Genomic DNA, 26,710 nt, shown 5'->3' with positions numbered 1-26,710 from the left:
TCAGAGCTACATCAAAAGTAAATTTTTCAAAGGCAGTGTTTCCTCCAAAACACATCAAACGAAAGCATTCTTCACCTGCATTGAGCAACTATCCCACTGTATATAATACATTCTTGTAATGGCTGGAGTAAAATTAGTATATCTATTAAAAACATCCATAGGCAGAAAAACCCTAGTTTCTATTCTTAGCCTATTAAGAAGTTATATGATACCTAAACACTTTATCATTTACTATCTCAGTCTTCACAATATCTCTATAACAAAAGGAATATTTTTCTACAATTTATGGAGAAGCTATGGACAAAAAAAATAAACTACTTGGTGCACTGATACAGGTTAATGGCACAGCTTCAAGAGTTTTCATAAAAGGATGTCATTTTCATTTTCTTTGTTCTACCAATTGAATTATGTGGTAGTGAGTTTAGTCTTAGCAGTCTTGGCATAGTTATAGTCAGCTTGCTATGGGGGTATACAGCAGCTGCTGTTGGTTCAGGAGTGAGCTGTTGAGATTTCTAAAGCAGGCAAAAGCAGCCCTGGGCTGAGACAAAAGAGTACTGAGATAGAAGGAGAAAGAGTTGAAGGCCAAAGAAATTGCAGCTCTGAGTGCCATAGCTACTATAGTAGAGAAGTAGAGAAGAAAATCCTGGAGAAGGCATCTACCCCCCAGAGGATAGGAGAATAAGATGAAAATTATGGCCAACCTGTTGGCTTTGGTGTGATATCTATCCAGAAATCCACAATGGCAATGATGTGCTATATAAGAAAAAAAGAAATAACCTCATATTCCATAAGGTTGAGCAGTTCAATTGCCCTATAGTAGAATGTGAAGCATTAGCTATTGCTGCAATGAAATACCTAGATTTTAAACTATTTCTGTATAGTATTTGGTATGGTACTTTAAGTAATATTCAATACAGAGTGAAATCTCATCAAAACATTTAATATTCTTCTCTCTTATTTCATACTAATTCATTTAATGTATTTGACTTTTCTGTGTCTTTTAGTTGATAAGTAGTAGAATGCCACACTGTTCCATAGGTGACTTTAGTACAGCAAAGAAGAAATTCCTTATACAAAAGCTTTAAACTTTTTACAGTTCTATGTAGCTTTCTCAAGGCTTCCTTATTGAAAGCATCAACAAAGCAGTGAGAACTGATAGGCATTCCTTTGAACTGAAGTGAAAACTCATTAGGATTTATCATTCTACTATTCCACTTAATACAGTTCTGGCAAATATTTGGGCATCCTGCATATGGACTGCTGAACCCAACATATGTTGATTCTAGAGTACTTCAGAGCATTAGTCACTTTTATGTGAGTCACTCATAAGTCATACCACTTTTCAGAAATTAACAAACCTTTCTACTAACAAGTCATCAGGCAGAACCTGACCATTCAGCAAATTAAAATGTAATCATATATTGGCTTTGGGATTTTATTCACAGCTATATGGTTAAAACTAAATATAAATTATAGCTGCATTGAGAGATCCATTCAAGCAGTCATAGTACGGAAACTGAAAACAAACCCATCTTTATAGAACAGAATGTGGAGAACATGAAAAGACATCAAGAATTTGGAACAAAATTCTGCTAGTCTTGACAACTCAATCAAGTTTACTGCAATTAAGTAATAATTTCAGGTACAAACAGCCTCTGTATTTGCATTCGTTTAATTCAACAAATAATTGTTGACTATTACAATTGTCAAAGTACTGTGGATAAAAAGAGAAAACAAAATAGTTCTTGCCTTAAGGTGAAAAGTGTTATAAAACAGAAAGAACAGAACCAAAATTTATTTCCAACTTGAATTTTTGAAAGCAACACTTCTTAGACTTTACTCCGTATTGTGAAAGAGAATTCTTTACTCTTTTTTCCTATCCTGAGTTAACACCACTTTAAGTACTCCTACTTAGTACCTCACTGGACTGAAGACAGGATTAACTCCCCCTTGTCTACTTTTGAATTAATTGAATCAACAAAAGTTTAAACACCCTACTTAGTATGACAAGCTAGGCAAGGTACTTAAGAGAATTCACACTCTTAGAAATTCAATCAGCCAAGGATCTGTGAATCTTGTTGATGAGAATTTAACTTTAACCTTGATAAGAAGATGAGAAGTCAATCCTATAGATATTTCCCCCTTTTCCCCTCCCCCCCAGCAGGGCTAGACAATTTGGAAACTGTGATTGGCCCCTGTGAAGATGGGAAGGGGCAAGAAGTTACCATAAAAAGCAAGTCTCAAACTCCTTCAGGGCAGATTGTCTTTGAGAAGATAGTCTGAAGAGATTGTCTTCTGGAGATAGTCATAGATAGTCTTTGAAGGAGCTTCACTGGAGACTACAGCTTAGATTGTGGGCTCTGAGTTAGGCTTCTACTTGGTCTCTGACTCTTGGATTATTCTGTTTGGTGAGTAAAAAGCTGACCCCTTTCCTAGCTTCTGGAGAGACTAGCTTCCATCTTGGAGTAGGCTGTGTGTTACTCACTAGCAGCCTTCCTGGTTGTGAGCTAATTAATCTCTGCCTGGATTAAGGAGACCCAGAGTAAGACATTTAGGTTGATAGGATAGATAATTTCTCTATCCCCCTCACATTTCTCTTCTTTATTGTTTCCTCTCTGTTTGTAAATAAATTTCTGACTCAAGATATAATAAATACTGGTGATCACATAATCTAATATAATCATCATCCGACCATTATTTTTTTTTTAACCCTTACCTTCTGTCTTGGAGTCAATACTGTGTATTGGCTCCAAGGCAGAAGAGTGGTAAGGGCTAGGCAATGGGGGTCAAGTGACTTGCCCAGGGTCACACAGCTGGGAAGTGGTTTAGGCCAGATTTGAACCTAGGACCTCCTGTCTCTAAGTCTGGCTCTCAATCCACTGAGCTACCCAGCTGCCCCCCCAACCATTAATTTTAACCTTTACAGTATGATGTGATTAGGGTTTCATGAGTTCAGATGCTAATAAACATTTCCTTAAAATATTTGATGTGAAATCATGTATCCAACCTTTTAAATGTGGAAAATTCACAACATGAAAACAAGTTTTATTTGCATTAATTTATGCCAATGTGTCATGGGCATTTCCTTTATTACATTAATCCTAAACCTCATTCCCATATTCCATGCTAAAGTCCTGACATTATATATTCATAAGTACACATTAGCTAACCAGTTTGGAAATACTTATCAAAAACTATAAATCCCAATTATCTGTCAGATCTATGGATAAAGGAAGAAAGAGTTCATAACCAAACAAGAGGGAAAATCATGGGAAGTAAAATGGATAATTTTGATTAAATTAAAAAGGGATTTCACAAACAAAAACCAAAGTAGTCAAATTAGAAGGAAAGCAGTAAGTGGGCAATAAAATTTATAGCAAGTTTTCTAGTAAAGGTCTCATTTCTGAAAAATATAAAGAATTGAGTTAAATTTCAAAGAATAAGAAACATTCCACAATTGACAAATGGTCAAAGGATATAAATGGGCAGTTAGATTAAATTAGTTATTAATAGTCATATAGAAATGTTCTAAATCACTATTTTTTAAAACCCTTACCTTCCGTCTTGGAATTGATACTATGTATTGGTTCCAAGGCAGAAGAGTGGTAAGGGCTAGGCAATGGGGGTTAAGTGACTTGCCCAGGGTCACACAGCTGGGAAGTGTCTGAGGCTAGATTTTGAACCTAGCTGCCCCCCTAAATCACTATTAAGAGAAATGCAAATTAAAACAACTCTGACTTAACATGACTCATCTATCAGATTGGCAAAGATGAAAGAAAAGGAAAATGACAAATACTGGAGGAGATGCAGAAAAAGGATACTAATTTACTGTTAGCGGAGCTGTGAACTGAGCCAACTATGCTCAAAAACTTTCTATAAAACTGAGCATGCTCTTTGATTTAGCAATACTGTTTCCAGAAGAGATTAAAGAACAAGGAAGAGAAACAATATGTACAAAATCATCTATAGAAGTTCTTTTTGCAATGGAAAAGAACTGGACATTGAGGGGATGTTCATCACTTGAGGAATGGCTGAACAAATTGTGCTATATGACTGTGAGAGAATATTATTGTGCTATAAGAAATGACAAAGGGAGAGGTTTCAGAGAAACCTGGTTAGATTCATGAACTGATGTACTAAGTGAAGTGAATGGAAACAGTAGAACCTTATTCAGAGTAAGAATAATATTGTCATGATAAAAGACTTAGCTGCTTGAACCAATGATCCATGCAATTTCTTTTTAATTTTTAAAAAAATTTTTATTTCTTTATTTTTCTTAAACCTTACCTTCAGTCTTAGGCAGAAAAGCAGTAAGGGCTAAGCAATGGTGTGAAGATAGGATTAACTCTCCCCAGGTCTATTTTTAGATAGGATTAACTCCCTTGTCTAATTTTAGCTAATCAAATCAAGAACTTAAAGTGCCCCTACTTGCCATTAATAAGTATAAGAGTTCAAAAGCCATTTACTAGAGTAAACTCATACCTCCAAAAGCCACTGCCCACGCCCACCCCCACCCCCCACCCCCCACTCCCGCCTTGGGCAGTGCTAGGCAAATTGAAAGACTGTCATTGGTTTTAGGGGAGAAGGGGGAATGATAGGAAGTGACATGGAAAAAGATGCATAAAAGAAGAAATCAGCATGGTCTAGTATTCATTCCCTTCCTGATGTTTGGAGAGATAGATTCTGGAGATTCCCTTCCTGGCATTTGGAGCGATTGGTTCTAGAGAGTTCTTTCCTAACTTGAAGGAGACATTTCCCCTGGATCCTGCATGGGCTTGCTGGGTGAGTGGCTGAGATTCCTACCTTGGCTTTAGAGAAAGCTGCATTTGTGGAACCCTGGCTGATGACACCACCAGGACTTCTGGTTGAGGATCACCAGGAAATCCACATGGAGACAGAGTCCTGGGGAAGCCTCTGCTGGGGTTGAGCCAGACTTCACTGGAGAAAGGCTGGTAGGCTTGTTAGGAATCTGTCTCTTTAATCTACTTTTACACTTTTACTCTCTTTGTAAATAAAGCTGCAAAAAGTAATTTTGACTTAAATTCTAATATTTTAAAATCAGTGACCACAGTATTACTTTATTACTCTCATATTTAGCATGGGGATCAAGTGACTTGTCCAGGGTCACACAGCTAGGAAGTGTCTGAGGCTAGATTTTGAACCTAGGACCTCCCATCTATAGGCCTGGCTCTCAATCCACTGGGCCACCCAGCTGCCTCTGATCCATGCAATTTCAAAGGATTCATGATGAAAAATGCTATCTACCTCCAGAGAGAAAATGAATGAACTGAGTGCAAAAGGAAGCATACTTTTAAAAACTTCCTTTTTCTTCCCCCTCTCAATAGTGCTAATGTGGAAATGTTTTGCATAATTCCATATGTATAATGGGTATTGTATTTCTTACCTTCTCAACAAATTGGAGAGATGGAAGGAAAGAAAGAATTTGGATCTTAAGATAAAAATAAAATAAAGCCATAGATTTTCTTTTGTTCCTACTTGAGTAACAATAAAACAATGAAACAAATGAGAAGAAAATAAAAATTCAAGATATAAATTGGAGACTTAATGGAACAATGTATTAAGAACAAGAAACATGGAGTAGGGAAGTAAGTTTTAAATCATCTAATCCAACTCATACTCAAAGGATTACTCTCATCTATATTTAGCATTTTTATAGTGAATCAATCACACACATTTTTAAAACTACAGACAAAGCCCATAATATCACACATTGTGGCTGACCACACGGGAGTCTAAAGAATCCTCTCAATAAAACTTTTGAAATTCCTTGCCTTTTTACTATACCGTCTCACCACTTAGTCCTTTTTTTTTTTAACAAAAAACTTGGCTTAAAGACACAGCTGCTAGAACACGTGAGTATAAAAAACTTTTTCTCTTTTCTCCTTAAGTTAAATTGGAATCAGCAGTTTTTTCTTTTTCTTCCCTTTAATCTTAAGGGACAGCTGGGTAGCTCAGCGGATTGAGAGCCAGCCCTAGAGGCAGAAGGTCCTGGGTTCAAATCGGACCTCAGGTACTTCCCAGCTGTGTGACTCTGATAGACAGAAAACAGCTGTTTAAAATCTCAGCAACAGGACTCTAAAGTCCTGGCTGGAAGAGTTGTTTCTAAATATCCTTTCCCTTAAGGAACAACTTCCTGCATTAAAAAAAAAATCCTGTGGAAAGTTTGTTGCTTTGCCCTGCTCCCCACGTGTTTTGTGAAATTACAAAATATATATATAAAAATGAGTACTACATTCTTTGACAATTATATGGCAGCTGAAGAAGTAGGGGCATTGAGGAATGAAGGATACCTCCAAATTTTTATATTAATAGGTACTGTCATTTTTGTAATCCTCAATACTATATTTAGAGATGAAAAAATAAAAAATATTGAGGATAAAATAAAACAAAATGAGGATAAAATAAAACAAAATGAGGATAAAATAAAACAAAATGAGGATAAAATAAAACAAAATGAGGATAAAATAGAAAATATTGAGGATAAAATAGAAAATGTTGAGGATAAAATAGAAAAAAATGAGGATAAAATAGAAAATATTGAGGATAAAATAGAAAATATTGAGGATAAAATAGAAAAAATTGAGGATACAATAGAAAAAATTGAGGATAAAATAGGAAATATTGAGAATAAAATAGAAAAACTTGAGGATAAAATAGGAAATATTGAGAATAAAATAGGAAATATTGAGGATAAAATGGGAAATATGGAAGATAAAATAGGAAAAATTGAGGATAAAATGCAAGCCCAATAAGAAGATCTAAAAAGTTTCTTACAGGATCAATTGGCAAACAACCACTCTACCAGAAACAGACCTGTTTCTGAACCTTTGAATGAGGAAATTTCCTTCCCTGAAATAGAGATGGAAAACACCTTCCCTATAGCCCAGTTAACAGACTGCTTCTCTTGTGTAGTGCAAATCTTGTCTGAATTTAATCCCCAAAACCCTTCCCCTGCAATCCCAGCTTCTCATGTTCCTTCTCCTACAGAAAACCAAATTCCAATGCAAGGGAGATCTTGTCCTCCTAGAGAAACCTGTCCTTGTCAAACTGACCCACAGGTGCAAAATTCAACTAGAGGCCTGTTTCCTCTAAGAGAAGTACCTGAAATAGGACGAAATGGGGATGTGGTGACTTTAAGACATAGGATACCGTTTACTCCCCAAGAAATAAATGAATTTACACGAAATATCCCCACATATGAACAAGATCCTTTTCTAGTAACAAAAAAGATGGGAGACATATTTTTTCAGTACAATCCGTCTTACAAGGACGTTGAGAGCTTACTCCAGGCTTTTTTAAGTGAACGTGAAAAAAATAAAATAATTGCTCATGTCAACAAAACCCGGGGGCGTAATGCAGCACATTGGCCATCTCAGGATCCCGAATGGGACTATAACAATCCTGAGGACTATCTACAACTATACCATTGTAGAGAGGCCATCCTCATGGCCATGAAGGAATGTGCAGACAGCACAGATAAGTGGATGGAACTGGAAAAAATTGAGCAAAAGGAAAACGAAACACCCTCCAGATTTATGGACAGAATTATCGAGTTTGGGGACAGATACTTAGATTGGGACTTAACTAAAGAGAATAGTTTAAGACAAGTTAGAAGAATCTTTGTAAACAATTCTTGCAAAGTAATTAAAAATTATTTTAAAACACAAGGCCCAAGATGGTCAGATATGGACCTTGAAGAATTGCGAAAAACAGCTATATATGTTTTAAAGGGAAACGAAGAAAAGGAGAAAGAAAATAATGATGACATGGAGGAAATGAAGAAAAAAATAAGATATTTAATAGATAGGATAACTAAATTAGAAAGTGGGCATGATAATGAACCAACGACAATTGCCCCTCTCCAGAAATCCAATTATCAATCCATTACTTGCCACTTCTGTGAGAAGAAGGGCCACAAAATGATGGAATGTAGAACCTTTCTTAAGATGTTTGGAAGGAATACACAGTTTAATAATAGTTTTAGAAATAATAACTATAGAAATTATGATAATGGTTATAGAAACCAGAATTCTAGAAATTATAATAATGACTATGGAAATAACTATAATGAATATAGAAATAAGAACTTTAGAAACCAGAATTATAGAAATAGGAATTGGGAAATTAATGACAATGCTCAAATTGAAGAAAATTTTAATGATAATACTCAACAATATATGAGAAATGGCGCTAGTCCAAAAATTACTCGAGGTACTAATGACCCTCAGAGAGGTGCCCTTCAGGAGGGTGCCCAGGGAACTTCCCAGTATAATAAAGATGATTCTTCTTAGATTGTGTTGATTTTGTTGATGTTAATTAACCTTTTTCAGTTTTTTTTTCTCCTCTCCAAATAGTAGGAAAGATGAATAAAGAACTTAAGACTATGATTGGCAAATTATGCACTGAGACCCATTTAAAATGGCCTGAAATTCTCCCTCTGGCCCTATTTTATCTTAGAAGCAGGCCTAGAGGAGACTTACATATTTCACCATTTGAGATGCTTTTTGGACATCCGCCTATACAGGCTAAGCCTTTCTCCCCGGCTTATACATCGCTATTAGGGGGAGATATTACTATTGCTTCCTATATACAGGAGTTACAGCACAAACTACGTGAACTTCATGAATCCGGAGCTGCAGTACAAGCTGGACCATTAGACTTTTCTCTGCATGACCTGAACCCAGGAGATAAAGTTTATATCAAGAATTTCAAGCGAACTGGAGCAACTGAACCTTCATGGGAAGGACCATTCCAAATATTATTAACTACTCCAACATCTATAAAGATTGGAGAAAGAGACTCTTGGATTCATTGCTCACATGTGAAGAAAGCATCTTCTGCTGAGACTGATTGACTCTATCCTATCATATAAATTGTGACTCTATCTTATCATAAGAATTGGAGATAATAATCCATAGACAAATGGATGCTGGTTTTTTTTTTCTCAAGAATATATTGAATTACCGATTTTTTCCTTATTTTTTATTATTTCTTTTCTTTTATTTTTTTATCAGAATATTTGATTTTTTTCTCATTTTTTGTACTGAAGGTACACATAATTAATATTATTTTTTCCCTGCAGTAATACAAGTTAATATATATACTCTTGCTATAATATCAATATATGCCTAAAAGCTTTAAACTATGGGAACCTGCCATTTATTGATAAAATATTATAGGACTGTGATTAATGTTTGTGTCTGATTCCAGGAAAAGGGATAAAAACAAGGAGCACAGACTAAACCTGAATAATGCCAATAGAGCACACAAGAAATATTAAAGTGAGACTCGAGGTTGCGACGCTTAACTTATGTTTAAGTCGTAGGACTTCCTTGTATCTACACTCTTTTCAAAATACTCAAACAAGTACAAAGCTTGACTATCATGCTGGCTCCCTATATCCCTGAGGAAAAAATCAGACAAGGGAATGACATTTCCCCATCAAAATAGAATTCTAATTCTCTCCTTCTTATATTATGGCAACTTCCTGTAGTCTTGGCTACAAATGGCTAAGTGAAATATTACTGCATTCTGTCCTACATACTTGTGGGATAGAAATTACTTTAATCTGGATCTATACAAGGTCTATTTTGAATTTTTCTTATGTTTTTGATTATTTTTCTATTCTTTTGATAATTGACACATATACCCCCATAACTGAACATTGCATTCTGAGCTAAACTTGATATTTTTTTTTAAATACTTACTTCAGGGGGGATTGTTTTTTAATTAAAAATCTAAGAATTTTTGAATTTTTTTTGGTTGAGATTGTATTTTTATAAAAATCCAAGACTTTTGTTTAAGATTTTACTGTTATAAAAAATTTCAAAGATTTTGATTTTGTTCGAGAAAAGATCTTCAAGAAAGAAGCTTGAAACTTTTATATCCAGAGAATGAACTGTTGCAGAAAGATGCCAAAAACCTACACTTCATCAAGAAGATCAAGAATGAACTTTGGATGTGATTGATTGGACTGAACTTTTGATTGAACATTTATTGTAACATTTATGCCAAAAGGGACTGCCCCTAATTTGGCTTTCTGTCAATGCGCCTAGCAAACATTGGTTTTGCTTTCTTTTCTTTTCTATTTCCTCTCTCACTATTCTAATTTCTCCTAGAAAATTGAATATTGCGTATATATTTAGTTAGAAGTGAATTTAGAACTACAAAATGATTATGTTAAATGATCAATGGGGAGACTAGTCTCCCAATGATCATCAGGGGGGATTGTAAACCTCAAATTTCCTTAGACTTATAAATGTTGGAAATTTCACCATTGGGATATTTCATACTTGGAAAATTTCTTACTGATAGTCTATTGGAATGGGAACCCCATTGGCATGGGAGGTTCTTTCTCTTCCCTTCTTAAGATTACTTTAGGACAGAAACCCTTTGCTGAACAATGGAAAGGACTTTGACCTATGCTTAAGCATAGAACAGGAATTTCTTTGAGTCTTGATTGATTTTAGAATTGATACAATGGAGATACTTGGAATAAATCTCCACCCTATTCAGTCCTAATAGGATTGAGTAAGGGCTGCAGCCTAGATCAAAATTTAATTATTCCAATCTCTACCATACTCAAGTTAACAGGATTTAGAAAGGGCTGTAGCAAAGGAGTAAAGATTTAATCATTTGAAAATATGACCTTCAACAGACATGTGCAAAAGCCAGAAACCTCTGGGCGGTCCTGGGTTAAGCTAGAGCCTCCATTGGCACAGGGAAATTGATGAACAGGGATTGGTAGATGGGAGAACTGGGAGGAGGAACTTGGATAGTTTTGCTTAAAGATAGGGGGTCTGAGGACTCCAGGGGGGTTGTTGAGGTTTTGGTCGGTGTGGTTCCTGGACTCTGTGAAGGCTTGCTCTGAAGGAAGCTGAAGGTGGGGGCCTCTGAGACTGTTTTCTCCATTTTGGACACGTGAGTAATAGGGACTGATCTCTTTTCTTTGCCCCAGCTATCTAAGGGCTTGGGCCTTTTGGCCCAGCCTAAACAGAAGGGGTATTTAAGCCCTATTCCCTTCTCTCCCTTTTTCTCTCTCTCTATCTCTAATTCCCTTCTTACTCCTATTGTAATTAAAAGTACATCTAGTGAACTACTATCTCTTCCTCTCCGACTGCCACCACTCTAGTTCAGCCCCTCATCACCTCAGATATGGTCTATTTTAAGAGTCAATTAATCCTGTACATAGATTCTACCTTAATGCTAATTAACAAATTGATCTTCCTAGAATACTATTTTTAACATTTCATTCTCCTTCTCAAATAACAATAGAATTCATTTTTGGTTCACATAGATTCTGCTTTGTAATTTTCTTGTCTATTTTTAGATATAAAAAATAAACCACCAAAAAAACTACAAGTTAGATAATAGGAAGGCATTTTTCTCCTCTATGTATTTGTTTCCCATATCTGAGATGCACTTCCCTCTCACAGCTACCTCTCATAATCTTTAAGATTTCTGCAAGGTTCAGACTCAGTATCACAAAATTTGATACTTAGAGGGATCTGAGCAGCCTCATCCTACTTGATACGCAAAAGGAACTGCCTTCATGACATAGCTTTGAGGTAATCATCCAGCCTCTGCTTCAAGACCTTCAAGTAAGGAATGTACAACCTCTCAAAGAAGTCAATTCCATTTTTGTACACTTTCTAATTGATAGGAAGTTTCTACTAACATAAAGGAAAAATTTACCTCTTAGTTAAAATAAAACAAGTCAATTTCTTTCTCCACATGTCAAGCCCTTCAAATATCTTTATGAATTGTGTCTCCCTAGAGACTTTTCTCCTTCATAGTACATATACACTCAGTTCTTTATACTTAAGAAGCAAAGACTTCTCATCAACTCAAAGCCCTTTACCATTCTGGCTGTCCTTGGGATATTCCAGTTTATTAATTTTCTTTTCATACCATAGGCTACCCCAGAATTGGACCCAATATTCAATTACAATGCAACTATCATTCACTTCCCAATTCTTTTTTTTTAAAGATATTTTGTTTTACCAATTACATGTAATGACAATTTTCTACATATGTTTTCTGAAGTTATAGGATCCAAATTGTCTCCCTCCATCTCCTCCCAGAGATGGTAAGCAATTTGATCTGGGTTATACATGTATTATCATGCAAAACATATTTCCATATTGTTCATTGTTAGAAAAGAATACTCATATAAAACCAAAACCCCCAAATAAAAATCCAAATAAACTAAAGTGAAAAATCATCTGTTTTGATCTATATTCTGATTCTAACAGTTCTTTCTCTGGAGGTGGATAGCATTCTTTGTCATAAGTCCCTCAAAACTGTCCTGGATCATTGTATGGCCGAGAGTAGCTAAATCTTTCACACTTGAGCCCACAGTATTGCTAATTACTATGTACAATGTTCTCCTGGTTCTGTTTATTTCTCTCTGCATCCATTCATGAAGGTCTTTTTGGCTCCTTCTGAAATCATCCTATTCATCATTTCTTACAGCACAGTAGTATTCCATCACCTCCCTATTCTTGAAAGTTAGGCTTCTCTTCAGCAGCGAGGGTGGTACAGGGGATAGTCAAATCAGACATCTACCAGCTGTGTGATCCTGGGTAAGTCATTTAACCTTCTCTGCCTCAGTTTCCTCATTTGTAAAATGAGCTGGAGAAGAAAATGGCAAAACTACTCCAGTATTTCTGCCAAGAAAACCTCAAATGGGGGCAGCTGGGTAGCTCAGTGGATTGAGAGCCAGGCCTAGAGATGGGAGGTCCTAGGTTCAAATCTGGCCTTAGACACTTCCTAGCTGTGTGACCCTGGGCAAGTCACTTGACCCCCATTGCCTAGTCCTTACCACTCTTCTGCCTTGGAGCCAATACACAGTATTGACTCCAAGACGGAAGGTAAGGGTTTAAATAAAAAAAAAAGAAAGAAAACCTCAAACAAGGTCAAAAAGAGTCAGACACAACTGAAAAACAAGAGACTTCTTTTAATGCAATTCAAGATGACTTTTTTTGGGGGCCCACACACCATAATGTTGGCTCAGTCTGGGATTAAAGTCCACTAAAAGTTGCGTATCTTGTTCATTTACAACTACAGTTTATATTAATGCTTTTAGTAAGAAATGTTCCTTAATTCTAACTCTTCATGTCCCACCCACTAAAACCTCTTAATATTCATCTCAAATTACCCTATATTTAGCTATGTGTGTAGTACATGTTGTATCCTCCCAGTAGAACGTAAACTCCTTGAGATCAGGAGTGATTTCATTTTTTGTCTTTTGTATACCCAGTGCCTAACATGGCACCTTGGATATAGAAGGCATTTAATGTCTGTTTAGCAGTTTATGTGAGCTGTTATATATTTTATTATCTAATGGTTTAATTCATTATGGATTATTTTTCTAACCAGTCTGTAAGCTGCTTCAGGGCAAGGATCTCCGTTATCATCTAAAAATGATGGCCATGTAAAATCTTAATTCTTCTTGAATTCAAATGCGATGAATCTACTTGATTTTCTATTTATATTTGTTGTTGGCAGCATATTGAAAAGTCCTGATTTTGACATTAGAAGACTTATGTATGCCATTTATAAGTTGAGTGACCTTAGGCAAGTCAATTTTTCAGGGTCTCAATTTCTTCATCTGCAAAATGAAGAGATTGGACTAGATGACCTCTAAAATACTTTCCAGCTCTAGAATTCCATCCTTCTAGGTTTTAACCCATCTAAGCACCTCTGCATTTTTTCATCAATGAGGATAACAATTCTTAGACTACTTTGCCTAATGGTTTGTCTTTATATGACCCTTTGTAAACTTTCAGGTCTCATGAGGTTTTTTTAAGGATCAAATGACAAAATGTGTAAAAGGGGTTTAAAAGTATAAGGTGGGGGTAATAAGAATTAAATGCGAACAGTGAGAAGGTAGGTTTTTGTTAGCTGAAAAATAAAATGAAATTTATTTAAAAATTTTTTCAAGTATAAGGTACTATATCAATATGATCTATTATTGTTTTCTAAAACTCTGAAACAGGAACAGAACTGGATTATCAAATTACTTACTCTGGACTCTACTTTCTTCAAAATGATCTTGATCTTAATTACCAAATCTGATGATCTTCTCTGCCCTCATTCTTCTAGATTGCCATTTGTATCAGATTTTGTTGACTAGAAAGTTCTTTCTTCTCTCTTTTCCTCCCAACTGACCACTCCTTCAGCCAATCATGTATATCACATATCCCTTTATTAACTGAGGGTATTGTAAACCTTAAAATTTCACAGACTTATGAATGTTAAAAATTTTACTCCACATTGAGGAATCCTCCAATTCCCTACTTGAAATAATTCCCTACCAGACAGTGAGAACTCTACTTGAATGTGAAAACTCCTTGCTATGGGAGGATCTCTACCCCATCCCTACTTGGGACTGCTTTAGGGGAGAAAACTCCTTGCTATTCCACCCATACTTAAGAATGCTTTAGGGCAGAAAACTCCTTGCTAAACAATGAAAGTACTTGAAAACCATACTTATAAAGGAAAGGAGTTCTTTGAGCCATGCCTATTTTTGGAATTGATACAATGGGATGCTAAGTGCCTATAAAGGTGGGGCAACTTGTAAACTACTTAGACCTAAAAGGTGAACACTTACTCAGAGGTTTTCTCTTAATGAAATTAGTTGACACAGCAGCATTTTTTTTCTGACTTACTAAAGAGATTAATCTACTCAGCTGTGAATTCAAAATGGGCTGTATTTTGGAAAACATCTACAGTGATTGGTAGATGGAAGAACTTAGGGGAGGTGACATAGGAGATTTTGCCCTTAAAAATAACAGCTCAGAGAAGAGCTGAAACTCATTCTGAAACATTCAGATTGAGGAGGACTCATTTTGAGGAAGACTGATTCTGAAATATTCAGATGGAGGAGGCAGCGGGTGAAAGCAGCTGAGATGATACTGGCCTGGTGTCATTAGAATCCTTGCTTAGACAGATCTTGTGGTGAGTGTTAAAAAACTGACTGATTTCTCTCTTAAGACTCAGGTCTAGGCCATATTGGCTTGAGGCCCTTCATACTTATTCCTTTCTTACTCTCTCTCTCTCTCTTTCCTTGATTACTCATTGTATTATTAATTAAAATTCTCTATAAAACCCAGTTGACTTGGGCATATTCATAATTGGGAATATATTCCCTGGTGACCACCTTATATTTGATTTAAAACAAGACACTGTAGAGAAACATATTTTGAGTGGTCATAATGCTTTTCCTTGTCTCTCCACACTTTTAAATGCCACAGTTTAAGGCTACAACTTATTTTAAATCTTACAGTATTTGCCAAATCTTTGTTATGAATTCTCCCTTCTCACCATCTTCCATCTCTTTTCACAGTGATCTTATCAGTTCCCCTGGGTTTAATTATGTTTATGTTGCTGACTCCAAGATCTATCTATCTATCTATCCAGTCTGAGCCTTTCTATGAAGTCCTGCATTACCACTTGCTTATTAAGGCATTTCAAACTGGATAACTCAACATACATCTAAAAGAACTCATCATTTTTTAATTTCCCCATTTCTGTCAAGAGTATCACCATCTTTCCAAACTGTCATGTTTACAAATTCAGACATGTTCAACTGTTTAATCTCATTCCACATAATGAATCATTTGACAGATCTTGCCATTTCTGCATCCACAATATTCTTCACATTTGACCTGAAGCCTTCCTTTTCTATCTCACATGCAACCACCTTTAATTCAGGTCCTCATCACCTCTCATATGGATTACTGCCAAATTGCCTCCTAACTGGTCTGTCTGCCTCAAATTTTTTCCCACTACAATTCATCTTTCACAGAGAGGCCAAAATGGTTTTCCTCAAATGAAGATTTGACTGTATCACTCTGCTACTGGCAAAATCCAATAATACCCCATTGCCTCTAGGAAAAAGAATAAATAATTCTGACAGGCTTTTAAAGCCTTTCACAAATTTCACAAAGCCTCAATCTATTTTTCCAGTTTATTATACATTATTCCCCTTTCCTTACTCTCTGGTCCATCTAAATCAGCTTTCTCTCTCTTCCTCACACAAAGCATCTCCATGTTCCTGCAATGGGTCTCTCCCATGCACTTCCTCAATGTCAAAAAAATTCCCTTCTTCAAAATACGACTCATCTTCTATAAAAGTCTTGACTCCCTCACCCCCACCCCCTGCAACAACTAATGCTCTCCTTAACTACCTTGGAATTATTTTATATTTATTCTACATATGCTTATATCTGTATATGTCTTCTCCTTCAATAGAAAGTAGGCCCCTTGAGAAAAAATAGTTCTTCTTTTTTCCAGTCTTTCTATTCTCTATAACCTAGGAGAGTATTTGGCATGTCTCGCTTAAAAATACTTACTAATTGACCAAATATTCTCTAAACTGAATTACATTATTGGATTCAAAATCCTGTGACCATGAAAGGATATTATGAAAAGGAAATGTATAAAGTGATATTATCACAAGCTAACTATCCTAATAACCTAATATCACAGAAACCCTATTTCTGACAATCAAGTCCCTATTTTGGAGGAACAACTTGTCACAAACTAAAATGAGGTAATATGAACAACCGTGAAGGATGGGTGAAAAGAGGTAGAAAGGGAAGAGAATATAACACAAACACAAGGCCATAAATTTAAGGTTGAAAAACTAAGTAGGGATCAGCTAATACTTGACCCCTGATTTTGTAGGTAAGTGAACTGAGGGCCAGAGAAATTAAATGAGTTGCCTGAGGACTCGCATTCAAACCAGATTCCTCTAACTCTACATCTAACACTCTTTCTACTAGGTCAGAATCCAATTCTCTCCACTTACTAACTGGTATTTAGCCTGAGTTGAGGAGTCATATACAGATACATGTACAGACTTTTCCTGTCATAAGTGGGGAAATGTAAACGTTTTAAGTGATGTGTAACTTTAAAGTAGTTTATAAAATAGTACTATTTTTTTCGCAACTCTATCCCATCCCTGAGGTATAAGAAATTCTAAAATAAGTTGGAATATACTGAGTCAAATCATAGACATAGTTTCTTAATAGATGCATAAACAATTAAAGTTTATATATATATATATAAAGTTTAAATATTTTACATCTTACCTGTTTACTCTCCTAGGACACTTGTCTGGTTTAATATCTACTTCATACAGATAGACATCAATTTTGGGGATTTCAACCTGGAAGCAGTTGGCCAGCAGCTTAATGGGTTTGCCCATGGTGCCATAGCCAGGTCGTCTGGGCACCATGAGCAGGGGCTGTGCCCCAACAGGTCCTGTTAGGGAAAAAAAGAGAACTATATCATTACATATTGCATTTACTATATTAAGATCAGAGATTTAAGGAAGGGAATCTTAACCTGGGATCCACAAACTTATTGCTTAAAAAAAATTTAATAATTATTTCAATGTAATTGGTTTCCTTTATAATTGTATTTTATACATTTAAAAACATTATTCTGAGAAAAGATCCATAAGTTTCACTAGACTGCCAAAGTGGGTCCATGAAAAAGAAGAAAAAAGGAAAATAGAAAGAAGCAGCTTATAAATCCTTATTCTATGTGATTAATATTTATACTGTTAAATCCAAGTACAAGTGACCTAATAGTATTTGTTAGCTCCCAGATCCAGGCTTGCTGCAAAACCTAATATACAAAATGGGTTGCGGGTTCCTGTGCATTTAGTGTGAAAAAAGTCAATTTTTACAAGGTTGCCTATAATTGTATATACCCACAAAAGTCAAAGGGAGGGAACTGACAAGATTCTTATTGACATGATTGACAAGAGCTTATCAACCAACACAATTTAGAGGATTTAGGAAGGCAAGTGGAGATGGGAAGGGGTAAAATTTGAGCTGTCATTCAGTCAATAAACATTTATTAAGCACCTACACTATGCATCAGGCATTGTACTAAGTACTGGGAATATTCCCCCTACCTTCAAAAAAAGACAAAAAAAAACCAGTCTCTCATCTCAAGAAGCTCACAGTCTAATGGATGGGGATGGGGAACAAATATACAACTATGTACAAACAAGCTATAGAAAGGATAAATTGGAAAGTCAATGGTAGGAAGATACTAGTATTAAAATGAAGCAAAAAAGGCTTCTCATAGAAAATGAGATCTTTGAGTGTTTAAGGAAGGCAGAAGGCAGATATGAGAAAGTAGAATATTGTAGTCCTAGGGTACAGCCCCCCAAAATGCCCAGTATCTAGAGATGGAGTGTCTTGAGAAATGGTACAGAGGCCAGTGTCACCAGATTAAAGTACATAGAGGTGACTTAATGTGTACGAAGATTGAAAGAGTAAGAAGAAATGACCAAGTATGAAGGGCTTTGAATGTCAAATAGAGGATTTTATATTTAATACTAGAGGAAATAAGGAGAAACTGGAGTTTATTGAATGGAGAAGTGACATAGTCAAACTGGATATGAAGACTGGAAGTGAATTGTTGTAGATGACAGTCAGATTGTGAACCTAGATGAGTATGGAGGTGAGTACCCTTGGGAGTACTGAGAAGTTTGAAAGGAGAGAGAGTTGGGGAGGTGGGGCAGAATAAGGAAGATAATGAGATGCTGAGTTATAAAGAATTCTCCAACTCTCCAATTCTATAGTCTAGCAACTCATCTGCAATTTATAATCTTGGAGGAAGTTACTTAAGATCTGTGACCTATCAATGGTTTCAATGCTAATGATGTCAGTAACTGACCTGGAATTCAGGTTTGCCTTTTTGGTATTATACTATGCTGCTTCACAAAAATGAATGGTAAAACCTCCCCTCCCAGCTTATATATACATATAGTAGTAGTAGTGGTAGTCTCTCGGTGACCGAGAATGATTATTGTCTTTGTGCATTATTATCTATTGAGGTACCCTCATATGGCTTTGAAGTCCAAAGGCTGAGGCGCAAAGTTTGTGGCACATGGGGCATGGGATGCCAGTTGTTACGGGAGGTGCAGTTGTGGCCTGGTGTCGGCATTCACGCGCAACGGCAAGACGTCGACGTCGCTCATTTTCAAAGGTGGCGGCGGCATGGTTAATGTGGGTTCACCAGCTGCTTCTGTCAGAGGTAGCGAGTTCTAGTTGCTTTGGTGTAATTCCAGCCCACTTCAAGTTTGACTTTAGCTGATCCTTGAATCTTCTCTTTGGTCAGCCTTGTTTCCTGAGTCCAGCTGACAGTTCACCATAGAATACCTGTCTTGGTATTCGCTGTGGGTCCATGCGGATGACGTGTCCAGACCATCGTAGCTGGGTTTTGAGGACCATGACTTCGATGCTGGTGGAGTTGGCTCTGTCGAGGACTTCCTGATTGGTGATTCGGTCCTGCCATCGGATCTTCATGATTGACCGGAGGGAGTGTTGGTGGAATTGCTCCAGCTGTTTCATGTGCTTCCGGTAGTGTCCATGTCTCACAACCGTACAGGAGAGAGCTGAGGACCACTGCGTTATACACTTTGAGCTTCGTCGCAGTGCTTACACCTCTGTGTTGGAGGACTTTGCAGCGCAGCCGCCCGAGTGCCTGGCTGGCCTTTTGGATCCTGGCATTAATCCCGTGGTCTAGGGACCCGTCGTTGGCGATGGTGCTGCCCAGGTACTTGAAAGTGTTGACTTTAGAAAGTTGCATGCTGTCGATTATAATGCATGGCTGGTTAGTTGGCCTCCCTGGTGCAGGTTGGAACAGCACCTCTGTTTTGCTGAGGCTGATAGTCAGGCCAAACAGTTTTGTTGCGGTAGAGAACCTGTCCACAATGGTTTGGAGATGATTTTCTTGGTGGGCCATGAGAGCACAGTCATCTGCAAAGAGAGCTTCCAGGATGAGTCTCTCTGTTGTCTTTGTTTTTGCATACATATAAAAAATATATACATATATACACACATATATAATGTGTCTGTGCAATATATATGATAAATGCATATATATAAATACATACATGTGCATATATACATGGCTGCTTCAATGACTTATTAGTAGAGAAAGATTTGTTCAATCATTTTTTCAGTCATGTCTGATTCTTCATGACCCCATTTCATGGCAAAGATATAGAGCAGTTTATCATTTCCTTCTCCAGTTTATTTTTACAGATAAGGAAACTCAGGCAACAAGATCTAAGTGACTTGCTCAGGGTCACATAGATAGTAAGGGGCTGAGTCAGTATTTGAACTCATGAAGAGGAAGGAGTCTTCCTGATTCCAGGCCAGGAGTTCTATCTATCATGCTACCTAGCTACCCAAAAGAAGAGTAAGATTAAGTCTGATTAAATCCTGCTCAAGTCAGAACTATATGGATGTGTATTTTAAGGAGGTTATCTAAGTACATAATATCTTCACTATTCTCCAGGATGCACTGCTGACTTATTTCCTCAAGTAATTTCTGTGGATTGACTGCATGAAAGGTAAAGCATTAAAAATGTAAAGTCACATCTACAGCCAGTGGGAATAATTCTTATTGTTTTATTTATCTATTTTCTAACGGGGACTAGGTTGATTTGTGTGCTTAAATCTGTTGTGTTAAAAGAGAAGAAAAGGAAAAAAGAAGAATTTCCATGGGGATAGCATTCAAGAGTCCATCTTTTTATATATATATAGCAATGGGTCACCTGGGGGCCTTCTACATAATGGTGAGTAAGGTGAACTAAAACTAGAAAGGTAGAGTGCAGCCAGATGGTGAAAGGGGTTCAATGCCACGCTTTATGAATTTACATTTTAACCTAAAGTTAACAAAGATGCCCTTAAATTGGGGAAGGGCTGAACAAATTGTGATATATGATGATGATGGAATACTATTGTGCTATAAGAAATGATAAAACAATAGATTTCTATAAGAACTGGAAGGACCTACATGAACTTATATGGAATGAAATAAGCAGAACCAGAAAAACATTGTACACAGTAAGTGAAACATTATGGGAGGATCAAATGGAAGAGACTTTGCTGCTAATAGCAATACAGTGATCCAGGACAATCTCTAGAGATTTATGGGAAAGAATGCTATCCATATCCAGAGAAAGAACTGTTAGAGTAGGAATGCAGAAGAAAACATGATTTATCACTTACTTATTTGGGTAAATGATTTGGGGTTTTGGTTTTAAAAAATTACTCTATTACAAAAATGAACAATATGGAAATGGACATTGAGTGATAAGACAAATAAAACCCAGTAGAATTGCTTGTCAATTCAGGGAAGGCCGGGGGGGGGGGTGGGGGGGGGGTGGGGGGGGGGAATAAAAGAAGACAGAGACAATAGGAAGGCCAGGGGGTAGGAGGCTCAGAGACTCAGTGCCCCACCTACTCTGCATTTGGGAGTGGGGCCAGATCCCAGCTGGATAGGGCTGGGGAAATCATCTCTGACATCCAGCCTCCCTGGGGCTGCCAATTAGGCTGAAACCTAGGTGGGGGAGAGGGAAAAAGGCCATGGAAGAAAGTGGAGATCTTTTAGAAGATCTTTTGGCCCCAGTGTTGGGAGGAGAGAGCACTCCTGCACTCCTGCAGCCCCTAGTCCCAGGCAGGGGCTGGAGAAAGGGAGGGACATGGCCTGAGCACTCTGCTCAGGAGAGGGAGTGAGGGCAGAGGGGCAGGGAAATTCCGTGGAGAGGAGGAAAGGAGAAAATCTGCAGGGGACAAGGCCTGGATACCCACAGAGAGGTCTCTGCATGCTGTCTTTGGCACATATGCCATAAGGTCATCACAGCTTTAGGATTTGCCAAATATTTTACATATATTGTTGCATTTCAACCTCATAATAACCCAGTGAGATAGGTGCTTTTACTGAACCAATTTTGCAGATGAGGAAACTAAAAGAAGTAACTTGTTCAGCATTAAAGGACTAGAAGCGTCTTTAGTTTTGAATTTGAATTCAATTTTCTCTAACTCCAAATCTGACGTTGCATCTACTATGTTACTGCATAGTAGTATGCATAGCTACATAGTTTAAAGGTGAACTGAAGAAGAAAGATAATAAGTTACCTAAGATAGTAGATTTTACAAAGAAGAAACAGAAGTCCACTAAGGTTAAGAACTTGACAAAGGCAACAACTGCCATACAGGCAGTTAAGTGACAAAACAGGAATTTAAAACTAGGTTCTTTTGACTCCAAAACAACATTCTTTTCTCTGTACCATGATTTTCAAATGTCAATGAAACAACCAGGTAGATATGTCCAGTAATCAATAAGACAGTGATACAGGAATCAGCTAACAAAAGAATTAGAGATGGAAGGGATCCAAGTGGCTACTTATTCCAACCCATACCTGAAAAAGAAACTACTTACTTACAACAGTCCTTACAAATGTTTATTCAATCTCTGTCATGTCAAGAAGCATTTATTAAGCACTTACTACATGTCAGGTACAGTGCTAAGCACCAAGGATACAATGAATGGCAAAAGACAGTCATGGTAGAGACTATATGCAAACAACTATAACAATAAATTTAAGGATGATCTCAGAGGGAGGGCACTAAGATTCAGCAAAATTATAAAAGCCTTCTTGCAAAAGGTAGGGATAGAAAATGCTTAAAGTAAGCCAAGAGGCTGAGATGAGGAAAGAGAGCATTTCAGTAGTAAAAATACCTGGAACCAAGACATGTACTATCCTGTACATGAAAGAGCAAGAAGGTTATGTTCTCTAATAGGGGAAGGGGTGGGCATTTAACAAGTTTGGAAAGTTAGGAGGGGGCCAACTTATGAAGGTCTCAGAAGCCAAACAGATTATATATTTGATCATGGAGGCAACAGAGCCATTGAGAATTTACTGAAGAATGGGGTGATGTACTTTGGGAATCTCAATTCGACAGCTAAGTGGAGAATGAACTGGAATGGGGAGAAAATTGAGGCAAGGAGACTAAACTGTAGACCAGGGGTCCCCAAACTACAGCCCATGGGCCACATGTGGCCCCCTGAGGCCATTTATCCAGGCCCCTCTGCACTTCTGGAAGGGGCACCACTTTCATTGGTGGCCAGTGAGAGGAGCACAGTATGTAGTGGCGCCACAAAGTGTGGCATCACTCACATACAGTACTACTTCTGGTGACATAATCCTTTGCATGGTTCCTTGTAATTGAACGAGAATAAGGTGCCACGAAAAGGATTATGTGGCTATACAATGGAAGATGTCAGCATAGTGAACGGCAATCTGGGGGAGGGGATTCTGTACTGTGTATACTGCTGCCTGGTAATAGTGGTGGTGCTGCAGCCTCCACTATCCCAGACAGCAGTATACAGATTTGTTAATAGTTTTTTTTTTATAGTCCTGCCCTCCAACGGTCTGAGGGACAGTGAACTGGTCCCCTGTGTAAAAAGTTTGGGGATCCCTGCTGTAGACTATTCTGACATATTGCCTGCTTCAGGTATCTCCCCACTACAATCTATTCTCCATTCAAACACTAAAGTAATTTTTCCAAAATTCAAAAGTGATCTTGTCAACCCCACCCCAACAACTCAACAAACTTAAGTGGTTTTCTATTGCTTCCAGGATTAAATATAAAATGATCTATTTGGCATTCAGAGTTCTTCAAAACTCCTCTTACCTTTCCAATTTTTTTACATCTTACTCCCCCCAGCACATACTCTTCAATTCAGTGACACCATCTCTTAGCTCCAGGTACTCCCTCATGCCTGTAATGCTCTCCCTAATGACCTCTTCTATCTCCTTTAAGCCTCAGTTAAACTCTTGCCTACAAGAAGCCTTCTTCTACCCTTCTTAATTTTAGTGTCGTCCCTCTGATAATTATTTACCATTTATTCTGCATATAGCTTGTTCTGTATATATTTGTTTGCATTCTATCTTCACTATTAGATTATAAACTCCATGAGGATATGGATTATCTGTGGCTTTTTTTTTTTTGTATCCCAAGCATTTAGTACAGTGCCTGGCACATAGAAGGCCCTTAATAAATGCTTACTGAATTGAATTTCCCAATAACATTTTAATATTCTGAATTTAAGATTCTGGCTGCTTTTAGTTTTATCTATTGATTACAATATGTAATTACAATGATTACAATAACCATATAATGAATCTCCTTGTAAAGTCACATAGAACAAGAATTAGCAAACTTGAAATCACTATTCTTAACAAAATCTTGAGAACCTATGCATAATGCTCACACCCATCCATGAAAAACACATACACGTACAGCTTACTTGCATTCACCAACCCCCAGATTGCCATTCACAATGCTGACATCTTCCATTGTGCAGCCACATAATCCTTTGCATGGCACCTTACATGACTGATAACTCTGATTTAGAGTTAAGAAAAAGAGAGGAAAGAAGTAGTAGCATCTATTTGTAGATAGCCTTTTAAAGGTGTTTAGCCACAAAAGATGAGAGGGCCGTGGACCTTTGTTTTTGTTTAGTCATTTCAGTTGTGTCTAACACTTTGTGACCCCATTTGGAGTTTTCTTGGCAAAACCAATGAAGCGGTTTGCCATTTCCTTCTTCAGCAGATGAGAAGATGAGGAAACTGAGGCAACTGGGGTTAAGTGATTTGTCCAGAGTCATACAGATTATAAATCTCTAAGGCCAGATTTGAATTTGGGTTTCCCTGACTCTGGGCCCAGGGTTCCATCCACTTCATCCTCTAGCTGCTCCTGCAGGCCTATGGCTAACAGGAATGGATGAAACAAGTGAGTGTTTCAGACTGGGGAAGACTTGGTCTTGTTTGTAGGGAGTAATAACGCAGTCAACAGTCAGAACAATTGAATATAAGTGAGAGTGGGCAATTTATTTTGAGATGGTCAATGAAGGAATGAAGGTTTTGCTTTTTTGCATTTAGTACAAAGGTTTTGTTTTCTTTCTTTTTCAACAGGAAGAGGAGGTAAGGAAGGTGAATTTTTGTTAATTAAAAAATGAATTAAGATGGCTCAGTGGATAGAGAGTCAGGCCTAGAGATGGGAGGTCCTGGGTTCAAATCTGAATTCAGATATTTCCTAGCTGTGTGATCCTGGGCAAGTTACTTATTAACCCCCTTTGCCTAATGTCCTTTACTACTCTTCTGCCTTGGAACAAATGCACAGTATATTGATTCCAAGACAGAAGGTAAGGATATATTTTTTTAATGCTCCAAAATACTAATAATGAGAGAAATGAAAACTAAAGTAACTAAAGTTCTATCTCAGATTCCCTCAGACGTTAATGAAAAAAAAAAAGAAAATGACAACTATTGGAAAGCTTTTGAGAAAACGGACCCATTAATGCAATTGGTAGAACTGCAATTATAAACTATGTCTCAAAAGTTACTAAATTGTGCATGTCCTTTGATATTACTAGGTCCTTAGCCCAGAGTAATTAAAGAATTAAGAAAAGGATTCGTATGTACAAAAGTATTTAAGTAGCCCTTTTGTAGAGGCAAAAAATTGGAAATTAAGGAACGCACATCAATTATGGAATAGCTGAACAAATTACAGTATACAAATATAACAGAACATCATACCAAAACATAAGAAATTACAAAAGGAATGGTTTCATAGAAATATGGGATGATTTATATAAATTTATGCAAAGTGAAAATAACAGGGAAACAATATATACAACAACCACATTGTAATCATTGGAAAGACAAGAACTTTGTTTAGTGCAATGACCAAGAATAGTAGAATACTACTACTACCCATCTACTGAGAGGGAGGTGATAGGCTCAAGATACAGAATGAGACATACATTTTTACAAAGTCAAGGTGGGAATTTGTTATGCTTGAATATGCTTAGAAGAGTTTTATTTCTCTTTTCAACTTTTTTTGAGGAAGAAGATATGGGAGAGAAATTAATTGCTATTAAAAAAAATTTAAACAAAGTATCTAAAAAGATAAAAAATAAATGCGAGACTTTTTTTTTTGGAAGGTAGGGCTCTAGCAGCAAGGGATCAGGAAATGCTTCATATAGAAGGTAGTCGAACAGAGTTCAGAAGAAAACAGAATCTAAGAGGGGAAGGCAATTTAGGAGTACATTCTAAATATAAGGAGCTACCAGTGCAAAAGTGTAGAGATTAGAAATGGGTATATCATTGAAATAATGACTATAACAATATAAATAAAAGGCAACTGACTACAAATTTATTTGCAATGAATTGTAAACACAAGTGATAAATATATTCCCCTCCTTTCACTAAAGTGGGGCTACAGGTGCAGAAAGAGGAAACTCTATGCTAAAGATATTCATCAGTTGTTTGGAGGTAAAAATGTTCTCCATATTATTATATGCTGCTTCTGAAATTGATGGAACTGAACAGAGCACTGGAACTGGTTTTTCACATACCAAAGCATTTGTCCTTTAATTCTTCTATCTGCCTCTTTCTGTCTACCTTGGAATTTGGGTAACCTCCCCTATATATTTTTCTCTAGTATATCTTGCATTTCATATTTTTATAATTATAAAATTCCTTAGATCCTAGTGATGCCAAATGACTGAGTCACAAAAGACAACTTCCAAAATAATAATTTTAAAAACCGCCAAAATTGCAAGTGACTTAAAGAACAACAGCTAGATGCATGGTAGATATAATATGTAGGCTACAGAAGATTACCAATGTTAACTTATTTATAAAAACTGACAAAAAAAGACAACATGATCAAAAAGGAGAAAACAGGTAATAAATGCATAATTTAAATAGAAAGAAATTGAAAAAAGCCTCCAAATTGCCAGGTAATCCCTTTATGGAAGAGTTCTATGAAGATATGGACAAGAATTGCATGAAACAGAA

General features: G+C 36.9%; 1 protein-coding gene across 3 annotated transcripts in view; it reads right to left on the bottom strand.

Annotated features, from left to right (window-relative positions):
• Positions 1–26,710, bottom strand: part of LOC100031405 (protein argonaute-3) — a 133,273-nt gene that overhangs the window by 83,066 nt on the left and 23,497 nt on the right. For all 3 annotated transcript variants that reach the window (XR_008911479.1, XM_007492796.3, XM_056795142.1), the window contains exon 2: positions 17,121–17,292. Coding sequence is in view for 2 of the 3 variants with exons in the window: in XM_007492796.3 (XP_007492858.1) it covers positions 17,121–17,292 (172 nt within the window). In the remaining variant the exon portion in view is untranslated. The remainder of the gene's footprint in view (positions 1–17,120; positions 17,293–26,710) is intronic.

The sequence above is a fragment of the Monodelphis domestica genome, chromosome 4, assembly GCF_027887165.1.
Source record: "Monodelphis domestica isolate mMonDom1 chromosome 4, mMonDom1.pri, whole genome shotgun sequence".
In the NCBI taxonomy this organism is placed as follows: domain Eukaryota; kingdom Metazoa; phylum Chordata; class Mammalia; order Didelphimorphia; family Didelphidae; genus Monodelphis; species Monodelphis domestica.
The sequence above is the reverse complement of the archived record's forward strand: the minus strand, read 5'-3'. Positions and strand labels throughout refer to the sequence as shown.